Source organism: Hemicordylus capensis, chromosome 4, assembly GCF_027244095.1.
Source record: "Hemicordylus capensis ecotype Gifberg chromosome 4, rHemCap1.1.pri, whole genome shotgun sequence".
NCBI classification, from domain to species: domain Eukaryota; kingdom Metazoa; phylum Chordata; class Lepidosauria; order Squamata; family Cordylidae; genus Hemicordylus; species Hemicordylus capensis.
This window is the reverse complement of record NC_069660.1, coordinates 254,625,687-254,639,230: the sequence shown is the minus strand read 5'-3', so window position 1 is coordinate 254,639,230 and position 13,544 is coordinate 254,625,687. Positions and strand designations below refer to the sequence as shown.

Below are 13,544 nucleotides of genomic sequence, written 5' to 3'. Positions count from 1 at the left end.
GATAGGGAGGAGGAGCCTCTGAGAACAGAAGCACCATGGTGATTGGGCAGTGGGGATTCTATATGCCAATAGGGAGGAGGAGCCTGTGATGGTTAAAGACAGTTTGAATGCAACTGTTACTGATCAGAAGATGTTTTTGATTGTAGAGGAGAGGAATCTATTTATAAAAGGATAGTGGGCAGCGGTCTGCAAAGAGAGGGGTCATGAGGGAGGAAAGATCCCCTTCAGGAGAAGGAGGTTGCTGTTGTGTGAATTAGATGAGGATACAAGATCTGTTAACTCAGGGAGAGAGAGGGAAGGAGGGAGGAGGGGAAGACCGAGTGGAAAAGAGAGAAAGTGAGCAAAAGAAGGGAGGGGAAGAGCGAAAGAAGGAAGGGTGAAGGACGGGCCAGAGCCTGTCAGTGGCCTGAGGGGAATGAGCGGCCATGGTGGTGCATATGGGCAGCAAAGAAGGGCCCAGTTAACCACTGCTGTTGTTTGAGACTACTGAGGTCATTGGTGGAGGCAGGCAAGGGACAGGCCCGAGCCTGTCAGTGGCCTGAGGGGAACGAGTGGCCGTGGTAGCAGCAAGCAAGGGTCTGGTCAACTGCTGCTGTGGCTGTTCCTGTGAGGTGGAGCAGGAGCGGGGCTTGGTGAGGGTGGGGAGGTCCCTGGGGATAGGGGGCTGTAGCTTGGCCAATAGGTGCCCGCAACACTGCAGCCATGACCATGAGGGGAAAATGGAGTAATGGGAGGAGAGAGGAGCAGGAGTGCAGCTCAGGTGAGGGTGGAGAAATCTTTGAGGTGAGGGGGGCTGTGGCAGGGGGTGAGGGGCAATCAAGTACTAGCGTGCAGATGCTCTGCGTGGGTTAAGCTAGTACTCTTCATTCAGTGAAGTAACTGAAGTATAACTTCTTGCACTTCCTGGTTCTTGATCATGAAAAGGTTTATGAATACAGTCTTCTTCTTGATTCCAAAACTTCATGGGGTGATGAAAACTTACTGTCTGGAGGTAGTATTGTGCCGTGCCCAAGAAATAGAAGACCTGTACTTGCAGATGAAGAGTAAGGATTTCACCCAGATCATGAGCCACAGGTAAGGATGGGCCTAACCAGTCCCTGTTGTTTGTCAGATCTTCGTATGTATGGCACAGAGTTCATTGGGAAAGTGCCCTGCTTAAACTCTTTTTAGGTAAATGGGAGTTTCACATTCTACCTTTTAGCTTTGATGACTGAAGGAGGCGGCTGGTATTGCTAACCCTCTCTGTTTCAGTGGGGACAGCTGGAATTCTTTAGAAAAGAATTCTCCACATTTAGTAAAAATAAATGTGGAGAGTCTAGCTTTGTTGCACTCTTGCTTTATCTAAAGCAATATTTCTTGATTAAATGCAGTTATTTTTAAATTCCACTGAACTGGGCTTTTTAAAAGTGAATACAAATCTGTTAACTTAAAACATCTTCTGAAATCTGAAATTTAAAAGTAAAATTCTTAAATATTATTCTTTAATTTTAGTTGCACATGTAGTTGTTTAAAGAATTATTAAAGCAATGCAGGTGTTGTTTTTTTAAATCTCTCCTAGAGATGACGAAAGGCAAACAGTATGTTTAGATATAGTATACAAGATGTTACCTAAGCTGAAACCAACCGAAGTACAAGAACTTCTGCCTACAGTGACTGGCTTCATCTCTCATCCTTCAGCATTATGTCGGGAGCGAATGTATGATATTCTCATGTGGATACATGATAACTACAGGTAGGGTTTTATTTATTTATTTATTTATTTTTACATTTATATCCTGCTCTTCCTCCAAGGAGCCCAGAGTGGTGTACTACATACTTGAGTTTCTCCTCACAATAACCCTGTGAAGTAGGCTAGGCTGAGAGAGAAGTGACTGGCCCAGAGTCACCCAGCTAGTATCATGGCTGAATGGGTATTTTTGCTCAGGTCTCTCCGGTCCTAGTCCAGCACTCTAACCACTACACCACGCTGGCTCTCTTGGGTTTCAAGGACAGGTGTTATAAAGCAATGTTCCCATATGCTCTGTTTCACCAGTTGCATATCTTAGAGCCTGGCTACAGGTTCTACTCACCATGAAAAATAGCCATGTCACAAGTCAGGCACTGACTGTTGATAATTCTGAAACTCTGTGGGGGACAAGTAAAGCTAGAGAGAGTATAAGAACAGCCCTGCTGGATCAGGCCCAAGACCCATCTAGTCCAGCATTCTGCTTCACACAGTGGCCCACCAGATGCCTCTGGGATGCCTGTAGGCAGGAGCTGAGGGCATGCCCTCTCTCCTGCTGTTACTCTCCTGCAACTGGTATTCAGAGGCTTCCTGCCTCTGAGGCTGGAGTTAAGGATGTGCACAAAACCAACTGGCCCAGTTCGAACCAACCAGGCCGATTCGGTCCAGTACCCTGCTTGGTTCGGTCGGGGGTGGGGGGGCGTTTGCAAGCTTCACTTAGTTAAAAGTTTTTTTATAAAAAACTTTACTTCCCTTGGGGGAGTTCCTGGAGGCGGCGGGGGGGGGGGTCCGCATAGGTTCCCCTCCCCCCACCGGTCTTCCTTCAGCCGGTTTTTGGCCTTCTCCAGGTGGCCATTATGGAGCCCGCACGCCTGCGCACTTGGCCTCTGTGTAGCCCAGCCATGTAGAGGCCAAGTCCACAGGCATGCAGACACCATTATGGCCGCCGCACCACCAGGTGAAGGCCAAAAACCGGCCGAACCAGCCGAGGGCTGCATGAGGAAGGTTGGCAGAGGGAGGGGAACCTCTGTGGGACGCCTGCCGCCTCCAGGAATTTTTTTTTTAACAAAGTGAAGCTTGCGAACCCCCCGAGCATTTGGGGGTGTTCGGTATGGGGTCAGACTGAACAAGGGGTGGTTCGGTTCGACATCAAACCTGTTTGCACACCCCTAGCTGGCTTATAGTTGCACAGACTATAGGCTTCCCAGTGGCATCTGGTGGGCCACTGTGTAAAACAGGATCCTGGACTAGTTGGGCCTGATCTAGCAGAGTTGTTCTTATGCTCTCTCTAGCTTTACTTGTCCTCCACAGAGTTTCAGAATTCTCAACAGTCAGTTCCTGGCTTGTGACATGATAGAACCTTTGCTAGATCTCTCCAATCATAGTATAGTTTGAATCATAGTCAAACACACAGGAGTGCAGGAGCTGCTTGGACCCTTTCTGTGTTTTAGCTCTCTTTAGCGGAGATGTTTGTCTTGTCTTCTTCTCTCAAACAATAGGGAAAATTAGCCGCCAAAAGAAAGGTAAGTAGTAACAGGATGGAGAAAGACAAGCAGAAGCCTTGTTTGCCTACACCCTCTCCAGCTTTATCTGCCTGATTCCAGAAAAATTCTGAATTCTCTGTTATCAGAGCCTGTCTTACTTCTAGCTACTTTTCACATGTGGTACATGTAATTTGTGAGCCAAGCTCTGATGTGTTGGATGGTCATCCTGTGAAGCATGTTTATATTTTGTCTATGTGCATACGCACATAGCACATGAATCATTTTTTTTGCAGAACTGCTAGGATATCTTGGAATGTACAAAGCTTATTTGAAGAAAGAAAGAGCAGTTTGGTTGGGGAAAGCTTCACACAGACACTGTGGGACAGGAGAGACATTGCTGTTGATAAGAGCAGAAGCAGAGAGGCTGAAGACTGGGAAGAGTTCTTGAGCAGCAGGATAGGTGGAAGAATAGGCAGTAGGTTGAACAGGATAGACTTGGGAGAAAAAAACAGGTATTGGAGGCAGAGAACAGGGATAGAAGAATCAGGGTATTGCTGGAACAAAAAGCTGGTGAGACCAAGGGCCCAGGAACAAAGAGGATCTGTGTGCAGGGAGACAAGGCAGAAGTTTTAGGGGGCTGCGGGTTCAGAAGGGGAGTAGAGTGGAGCCTAGAGGCAGGGTGGCTGAAGGAAGAGGGAACAAAATGACAAGTGAAACCAGGGAGAGAGAAATGTGTGGAAGAAACAGAAGATTGAGGGGAAGGGGTAAAGAAATTAGGGAACTTAGGGAAGTACACTAAATGGAGGGTAGAGGAAAAATCTCATAGTATCCCCAGCAAGCAAGGAATTTTGGGAGGCAGGGGATTAACTTCGCATAGCTTTTGAACTAAGAGCTGAGATCCTTGAGTGCATATCTCTTAAGTTGCTTATGATTTAATTACATGAGTAGGGAGGGAAGCAGAATCAGGATTCTTTTTCCCCCCTCATCAGGGATCCTGAAAGTCAAGCAGATCAAGACTCTTCAGATGTGTTTAAACAGGCAAAAGAATTTCTGCTTCAAGGACTGATCGATGAAAATTCTGGGCTACAGTGAGTAATTCAAATTTGTTGGGGTAATGCACATTCAAATTATAAGTATTTTTTTGTTTCTACCATAAGTAATAACAAATAATAGAACTCAAAACAGCAAATTTCTAAGGATTATTTCATTCTAGAAAATATACTGTTATTTCCTGCTCTTTTAGATTGTCTGCTGAATGAAACTCACATGACTGAAGTGCTTCACATATTAGTTTCTGGAGCATGGAAATTTTAAAGCACATATATTCTGACAAAATCGTCAGAGGGGCCTTTGCTCCATGTGCTGACATTGAGAGAGGCTAAACTGTCATGCATACAGGACAGGGCTTTCTCTGTTGTTGCTCCCAGGCTCTGGAATGCTCACTCAGTTAATGTATACTCTCTGACATCTGTGGTGCTTTTAAAAAACTACTCAAGACTGTTTTATTTACTCAGGCTTTTATCTTTTAGAGTCTGCCAGGTTTCTCAGCTTTCTTGCTTCTGTTTATCTTTTTTAATTGTTTTTGGTGTGCTTATGGTTTTTAATGTTGAGTCTAAGGTTTTAAATGTAACTTTTATGGAATTTTATTGTATTTTATCTTTTGTAAACTGCCTTGAGATACATTATGAAAGGCGGTATAAAAATGAATCGATCAATCAATCAACCAATATTGAATTATAGGCATCAAGAGTCTAAATTTCTTAATTCTGAACTTTTAAAAAGGTGTGTTTAAAGTAGAAGGATACTTCCATCTTGCTTTAGGAGCATTGACTGTGAGGGCAGAGTTTTTCTAAGCAGGAATTTTCTCTTTTGGAGGCAGTTTTACTCACAGCCTATCTCAAAGGAACAATTCTGCCCGCTAGTTCAAACTTCTAACAGACAAGAAAAAATATCTACCAGTAAGTTTAAATTAGAGATGTGCATGGAACAACATTAGCGGTCCATTCTGAGCCCAGAATGGATTGCAAATGCCTGGAATGTTCCATTGGAACAACCAGTTGAGTGGCTTGTTCCAAGAGAATGAGCTCAGAATACCCGGAACGTTCCAAGCGCCATTTTGGACTCCAAAATTGTGCTCTTCTGGCCTCTGTGCATGTGCAGCAGCTATTTGCGTGGTGGTGCTGAACACACAAATGGCTGCCACCTGTCATGCATGTACAGAGACCAGAAGAGCACCAATTTGGTGTCCAAAATGGCGCTCAGAAGGTTCCAACTCAGAATTATTATTATTATTATTATTATTATTATTATTAATTCGATTTCTATACTGCCCTTCCAAAAATGGCTCAGGGCGGTTACACAGAGAAATAATAAATGAATAAGATGGATCCCTGTCCCCAAAGGGCTCAGAATGGGGTCATTCCATTCCTAGCTGAGAACAGGCCCTTCATTTGAACATGAACATTTAAACTAGGGGTGTGCAGAACATTCCAAGCTTGGAACAATTAAAATGGCGTGTTTCAAGTTGGAATGTTCCAAGCTCGGTCAAAAACCATATGAATTCTTCTAGCTTGGCATTATTGAATTGTAGAACATTTTATGAGAAAAGCATGTGCATATCTTTGTCTTTTTTCTTTTACAGATTAATTGTTAGAAATTTTTGGAGTGATGAAACTAGATTACCAGCAAATACCCTTGATCGTATGCTGACTTTGTTAAGTTCTTTATACTCTTCCAAAATTGAAACTCAGTATCTGAGTCTAGCTACCAATTTTCTGCTTGAAATGACCAGCAAGAGTCCAGATTACTCTAGGAAAATGTTTGAGTATCCACTTTCAGAATGCAAATTTCAGGTGAATTTATATTACATCACAATATTGTGCCACAGGATAATTTTCAGCATCCATAATCTCCTTAGTCCAGAGACATTCACTGAACTGCTATATGGTTGTAATAAAATTGATTTCCCCTCATTAATTCCATGCTTTGCTAGATATAAAACTGAGACATTCATAAATTGTTTAAGGAAATTTTGACCATTATATTGGAAAAATGTGCTTTTTAAAATGAAATGATTTGTTTTGAAAACATTTGGATATCAATTAAATAACTATATACATGCGGAATAGTTTCATTTAATTTTATATCAAAATAAAAATATACAATATTTAATGCACAAACCTAACAATGAAGAAAATAGGAAAAAGGAATGCACTGAATAGATATGATGATCATTCCAGATGGAAATTGGAAATCACTTAAGAAATTACTCTCATATGGTGTTTCATCTGAACTTCTTATCTCCCTAGGATATGAACAAGCTAAGCAGGTATTCCCTCCACGGGTGAATGATACTGAACATCAACATTATTATTTATTAATATTTATTCAATTTCTATACTGCCCTTCCGAAAATGGCTCAGGGTAGAAGTTAATGCGTTGTTTTAGAATGTTCAGGGATGGGTAGTAAATGCTAGAAATGTGCACAGAACGGGGGGGCGGGTTGCCACTTTAAGGGAGAGGGAGGGTGCACTTTCCCCTCCCCCAGCTTTCCCCCTGCCGGTGCTCGGTTTGGGGCAGCAGTGTACCTCCCTCCTGCCCCTTCCCCCTCTTTGGCTGGAAATGGCACACACACCCAGTACTTCCGGCCAAAGAGGGGGAAGAGGTGGCAGGGAGGTACACTGCCACCACAAAGGCCTTTACGGAAACCGAGCCCCACCGGGGGGGAAAGCGGGGGGAGGGGTAAGTGCACCCTCCCCCGCCCTTAAAGTGGCAAAAAACAAACAAACCCTGGCTTTCTCCAGTGTTCGAACCTGTACGGAGGCCCATAAAAGGGCCTCCGAATAGGTTCATGCACATCCCTAGTAAATGCTGTTTGGGAACCAGCAAACTATTTAACACTAGCCTTCGCTAGGTTGCAGAAGGAGTTATTTAGGGCCAGACATAATTGGTACGTACGCCAAAGTGTCACCAGTGGAGCGATCCTGCCCATGCGGGTCAGAGGAGGTAGAGACAATACAACATGTTCTGCTCTAGTGCCCCTTTTATAAGGGGCAGTAGAGCAGAACAAGGTTTATTACCCTTCTGTCTAAATACCTGGATAGACTGGAAGAGTTTCACATAAATTTACTGCTTTCAGATACAAACCATTCAATAACTTGTATGACAGCTAAATTTTGTGCAGCAGTAGTAAGAATAAGCCAACAAATGACTTCGCCGTTATTCAGTTGATTGTAATGTTTTTATTTTGCTGCTGTTCTTGACTTATATATTTGATCTTTGATCAGAATAAAGATTGATCGATCGATCATTCCAGTACTGAAAAATACTACATTCAAAAGAAGATCAGTGGGATCCTTGGCAAACTATCTCAATATTTCTCTGATTAATTAAAAAGTATATTAAAACTAGGTCTTTTTCCATACCTCTTATGAAATAGCAACAATCACGTCTTTCTCCCATTTTTACTGATATGAATTCTTATTCAGTTGTCTTTTCCTTTAATACCTTCTCATAATATTCTTTTTTCTAAAGTTGTATATCCCCCAAAAGTTTGGATCTGCAGTGTGTCTAATATGAAATACTGATGTGAGAGACTGTAACTTAGTTTTAATATGCAGTCTCCAGTTTTCTGATGATGATCGTTATTATTTATATAGCACTATTTATGTACATTGTGCTTTACCAAGAATGAGAGGACAAGTCCCTGTCCTGAGGAGTTTACAAACTTGATAATGATGCAAGGAAAGATGAGAAAGGAAAGGGAAGTGGGAGACGGAGTGAACAGGGAAATAATTTGCAGATGTTTATGTTACACGTACCGTATTTATCTGTATAGAAAACAACTCTGAATTTAAGACTGCCCCTTCGAAAACAAAGGTCAAGTTAGTCCCTGCTAACTTGGCAAAGAGGCACCTTTTAATGTGGTGATTCTCTTTATTTAGCAGAGGGAAAGTAACTGGCCCTATCCACCCCCAGCACAGTACCTCCAATGACTGTTGCTGGTGTCTTATCTTATTTTTCCCCCCGGTTGTGAGCCCTTTGGGGACAGGGATCTATCTTATTTATTTATTATTCTCTGTGTAAACCGCCCTGAGCCATTTTTGGAAGGGCGGTATAGAAATCTAATAAATAAAATAAAAATTATACCTGTATTTACTCAAAAAGAAACAGGATGCAGAATTTAAGATGATTCCCTGATTTCAAACATCAAAGAAAAAACCTAGTCTTGGATTCAGGTTGAGACAGTGCTTGAGCTTAGTTAGAGTATGAAATGAGGACTGAGTTGTGAAAAAGTGGTTTTAAGAAAATATTAAAGAAGTAAGAGAGGAGGTATCATGCAGGTGTTCTAGAATGATTATTTATGGAGTCTAATTGTATTATGTTTTGTAATGGTTTTGCTGTTCTTATGAATGAGTGAGTTGCTTTGGAGATTTTTAGTCAAAAGGTGAAGTAGAAACTTGAGAATCAAACCCCCCCCCGCCGGAATGGATTAAATATGATTTGATTAAGTAGGCTTTGTGGATCATTGCAATAAAACTGATAAAAAAACTAAAAGGAGAAAAACTGGATTAAGGCATAACACTTAATTTAAAGAAGTTGCCAAATGAGATAATTTCTGGTAAACCAGGTGTCTTATAGTTTTCCTGTCCTCAGTGTTATTAAGGGAGGGGGGAATGAATTATTTCTGTGTCTGGCGAGGCCGGCTGTCCTTACCTCCGAAGATGCAGTGGTGAGAGGGCCCAAGGCGACAGGGACTGGTGGCAGCCAGGGAGAGATGGAGGAAAGACTGCCAATGGGCAGGGGGACAGCTCCAGTGGAGGAGGAACAGAGCCCTGATAAGACTGAAGGGGAGGCGTGCAAGAATAACATCAGCAGCATGCCTCCCGAAGGGAGGGGGTATGAGCAGGAGGAAGGAGAAGGGGGAGAGGCATTGGCAACAGCTGTAAGGGGTAATCAGTTACAGGTAATAAAGAGGGGTGTTGGCCCTGTAATTGGGGGCGGGCAATGCGTAGCTTGTGAGGAGGCATATAAGGAGCCGGCCAGGGATGAGAAGGAGGCTGGTGGAGTGTGTCGGAGGCCCCCAGAGTGGGGCAGACACAATAAACAAGCAGCCTGGGACAGAGGAGGCAAAGAGTGACACTCAGCTCCATCCCTGTCCCTGCTCTGAGGCCGGTCCCGATAAGCCTGGACAAGCTGGGAAGAGGAGACAGGGATGTGTAGCTGGACATTCACTTAATAGTGTCATGTGCCACCCAAACCTATGCATGTTTATTTAGAAGTCCCAGTAGGAAGTAGGATTTACTCCCAAGTAAGTTTGCCAAGAATTGCAACCTTGATATTTTCCGATTATATAGATAGTATTGAGCAGAGATCATTTCAGCTCGTATTTTTCCTCTCTAGGATTTTGTTGTTGACTCAAACTGGCGTTACCGAAGTACTGTTCTTACACCTCTCTTTGTGGAAACTCAAGCTTCCCAGAATACCAAGAGGTATCGATCGCAAGAAGGATCCTTTTTGACCCATGGATCTATGGGTGGTCAACTGAGGGCTACACAACAAAAATATGAATTTACCCCCACACAAAATTTCAGTAAGTATCTGTGAAGCTTGGTTCTGAAATTCTAATCTTTAATAAAGAACAGTTTGAAAATAGTGACTTATTTCTGCATGTGCATAGAGGGGCGATTTTTAGTGACATCCCCCCCCCCCTGCAGTCACCTCCTTGAAATCTATCCCTGTGGGTTGCGGGACCCGTAGAGGCATAATTTCAGGAGTCACAGGTAGCTACAGATGGACGGAAGGATTGCCAAATACTGATCCTCTCGTCTGTGTGTCTTTTAGAAGTGTTTGTTGCAAGCAACTCCTAAGAGCACTGTCTGGTTATATATACTTTTGAATTTGTATACTGGGGCAGAGGAGGGGGGGGTATCTCAATTTTCTTGGTGAACCTCCAGCTGATAGCCTATCTTTATTTAGATACTTCTGGTTGTGATCAGACTATAAACAAAGGAACTAGGTTTGTTTGTTTTTTAAAAGGTAACTCATTTTATATGTGTTTCACCTTGTGTATTGATACTTTCTGCTTTTTGCAGGTGGGAGAAGCTCTTTCAACTGGCTAATAGGAAACAGTGTTGACACCTTTGCAGAGTCCACAGTTCCTTCATCTTCTGAATCCGTGTATTCATCAATGCTGCTTATTAACAAGCAGGCTGCCAGATCACAAAGAACTGCCTTCAAACCATTGGGTCCCAATTTTGGGGGGAAACGACTGGGTTTGCCAGGAGATGAAGTGGACAGCAAAACAAAAGGTATTGCTGGTCTTAATGCATTTCCCCTCCAGCTCCCCTGTATGTTTGTTAAAAGAAGATTTATTTTATGGTCTCAGCAAGTGACTGAATGCTTCATATATGTGGTCTAGGAACAACCACAGAAAATCTGGGTCAAGAATGTAATACTTTGTATTGGAAATTGGAAAAATTCTTAATTCAAATGCTTTGAAATTTGTCAAAATCCTGTTTAGTCTTAAATGATATTATGGGCAATGGTTCCCATTTTAGCTCTTTGTTAGGTTTTATATGAGAGCAAGAAGATAGCTGTGGTTTGAATTCACATGATTCAGCCACCTTGCTGAAGCAAAGCAGGGGTGGTCTCCCATCAGTGCCTGGATGGGAAACCACCTGCAAATCCTGTGTAGCAGTGTAGTTCTCTCATGGAAGAAAGATGAGAGGTAAATCTAACGAATAAATATGTAAAGAGGGCATTCACTGGTTTCTTAAATAGTTTGTGTACAAGTTTAAAAAGCATTTTCATCATGTTTGTGTCTCGTTTTCAGGAATAGATGAACGAGCAGAAATTCTGAGATTGCGGAGACGCTTCTTAAAAGACCAAGAAAAGCTCAGTTTGATTTATGCAAAGAAGGGTGTTGCTGAGCAGAAACAAGAAAAGGTTTGGGTTTTGTTTTATACATTGTAAATGGATATTTAATTGATATTGAGGAATTGCTTTTTAGCGATGTGCACAAAATACTTCATGCAGATCCCAGGGGGTGGGGAGGAGTGCCATTAAAAGGAGGCAGACAGGTCCTACCTGCCCCTCCTGCGAGCCACCTCTGCCCCACCCCGCCCTATTGCTGCGCTGTTAGTTGGAAAGCTCCTCTGCGAAAGCAGCAGCCCATGCCACTGGGTCCTTTAAAGTGCCTCACTGTGGCGACGGTATGCTGCTCCCAGCAGCTCTTGCATGGCATCGGCACACAAATAGCATTGACACATGCGTCAGGGCCATTTACATGGCCAGCATGCTGTTGCTGGCCTTGCAGATGGCATCGGCGCATGCGGGGCACTTTAAAGGGCTGCTGCTTTCACGGAGGAGCTTTCCAACTAACAGTGTCGTGATGGGGCGGTGCAGGCTCGCAGGAGGGGCAGGAAGGGCCTGCCTGCCTCCTTTTAAAGGCACCCCTCGCCAAAACGTTTCGGCTGCAGGGAGCCGTATCATTCTCTGCTGCCTGAAGCCGAGGACATCTCTGATTGAGTTATCCTTCCCACATGCTTCCAGGCCGGACTAACTAAAAAGTGTTACTAGCCTTAAGAGCCCGGGATGGATAACCCTACCCAGTTCTTTTAGTCCTGCTACGTTCCTAGGTAGATCTCCATAGAACCTCTCCGTAACTACTTGTTCCTTAGCTTTATCTTATTAATTTATCTCAGTATTTACTCTTGCCTCTTGTTTTTTTGTCTTTTCCTCTGCTGATAATCCTCCTTAAAAAAACAACAACAACAAAACCCCTCTTAATCTTCTCACGGTCCCTTTCCCCTCTGTATGCCTATGGAACACCGCCAGGCTGTTAGGCATATTCTAGTGCCGGGGGTGGGTTGGGGTACAGAATGGGTTTCCTGCTCCTAACTAGAGCCCCGGGCAGCTCAGCAAAAATCGGTGCTGCTGTTTTTGCTGGAACGTTGGGAGCCGCTGCTATTCAAAGCTGCGCCTCTTCGGCTGGAAGAGCCGTGGACTGCCAGGGAGCAAGAACTGGGCATCGGAGGGAGGCTGCTTCTACTGGACAGAGAGACTCTGCTGCAGCACCAGTGAGATTCCTCCTTGTTGTGGCTAGCCAGAATGCCCCTCCTATTAGCCCCCACACTGTGCCAAGTGTTAGTCTTCACTTGGAAATGCCCACTTCTTGGCAAAATTGGATAAAGGACGCGTTGGCAATATCCTTAAAGGAAGTCATGCAAAGGGCAAAAAGGGGGAGGGAAGAGGGGCAAGGGGACCTTCTCCTTCTTCCCCCGACTCTGAGGAATCTGAGGGACAATCACCTAGAAAGGCGAAGCACAAGAGAAAGCACACCAGTGGCTCTAGGCATTCTCACCCACCTCCTCAAATGATCAATTTGGAAGTGGGGGGGTGTATTCATCTGAGCAGTCTGGAGGAGAATCCCCCAATCCTACATCTAGTACCCCAATGCCTTTGTCAGAACTGACAACACAACTGTGAAGGCCCACATAAACAGGCAAGGGGGGAACAGGTCAAGATCGCTCCAAGCAGAGGCAGCGCTGATCATGTCTTGGGCAGAGGATCATCTAGCGTCAATCATGGCTCACCATTTCCAGGGGGACCTCAACTTGATCGCAGACTGGCTAAGTCAAGAACAACTGTTACCAGGCAAGTGGGCACTCAACCAGAGGGTTTTCCAGAGGATTACACAACACTTCAGGAGACCACGGGTCGACTTGTTTTTGTCGACCCTCAACACACAACTACCCAGATTCTTCACTTGCTTCCCCTGTCCACAAGTGGAGGCAATGGATGTGCTGTCAGTTGAGTGGCCCTCGGAGCTTCTCTACACATTCCCACCGACCCCACTCCTGACACGATTCCTTCGCAGAGTTCGTCAACTCGGAGCACAGGGCATCCTGGTAGCCCCATACTGGCCCAGGAGACCATGGTTTCTAGAACTGTACCACATGACCACACAGGAACCATGGTTTCTGCAGGCCTCAGCAGAATTATTACATCAAGAACCAGTCGAACATCATGATCCAGGCTGGTTACAGATAGCCACCTGGAGACTGAGCGGGGAATATTCAGACAGCATGGCTATTCGAACAGTGTACTGACCACCATGTTGGCCTCCTCAAGAGATTCGACAAAATGCATCTATCAATACACATGGAGAACTTTTCTGCAGTGGTCAACTAGGCATTCAATACCTTGTGGCACAGCAACAATTAAAGGCTTTCTAGCATTCCTTCAAGAAAGATTGGACAAGAGACACAAGGCGAACACACTGAAGAGACAGGTGGCATCAGGGATTTCCAAAAATAGGATTATGAACCATCCCC

General features: G+C 44.1%; 1 protein-coding gene across 7 annotated transcripts in view; it reads left to right on the top strand.

The window, feature by feature from the left end:
* The window catches only part of PRKDC (protein kinase, DNA-activated, catalytic subunit), a 208,749-nt gene that overhangs the window by 128,899 nt on the left and 66,306 nt on the right, over positions 1-13,544 (top strand). For all 7 annotated transcript variants that reach the window (XM_053249047.1, XM_053249046.1, XM_053249045.1 and 4 more), the window contains 7 exons: positions 925-1,074; positions 1,559-1,732; positions 4,197-4,295; positions 5,849-6,059; positions 9,610-9,799; positions 10,302-10,517; positions 11,042-11,154. In XM_053249047.1, coding sequence (XP_053105022.1) covers positions 925-1,074; positions 1,559-1,732; positions 4,197-4,295; positions 5,849-6,059; positions 9,610-9,799; positions 10,302-10,517; positions 11,042-11,154 — 1,153 coding nt within the window. The remainder of the gene's footprint in view (positions 1-924; positions 1,075-1,558; positions 1,733-4,196; positions 4,296-5,848; positions 6,060-9,609; positions 9,800-10,301; positions 10,518-11,041; positions 11,155-13,544) is intronic.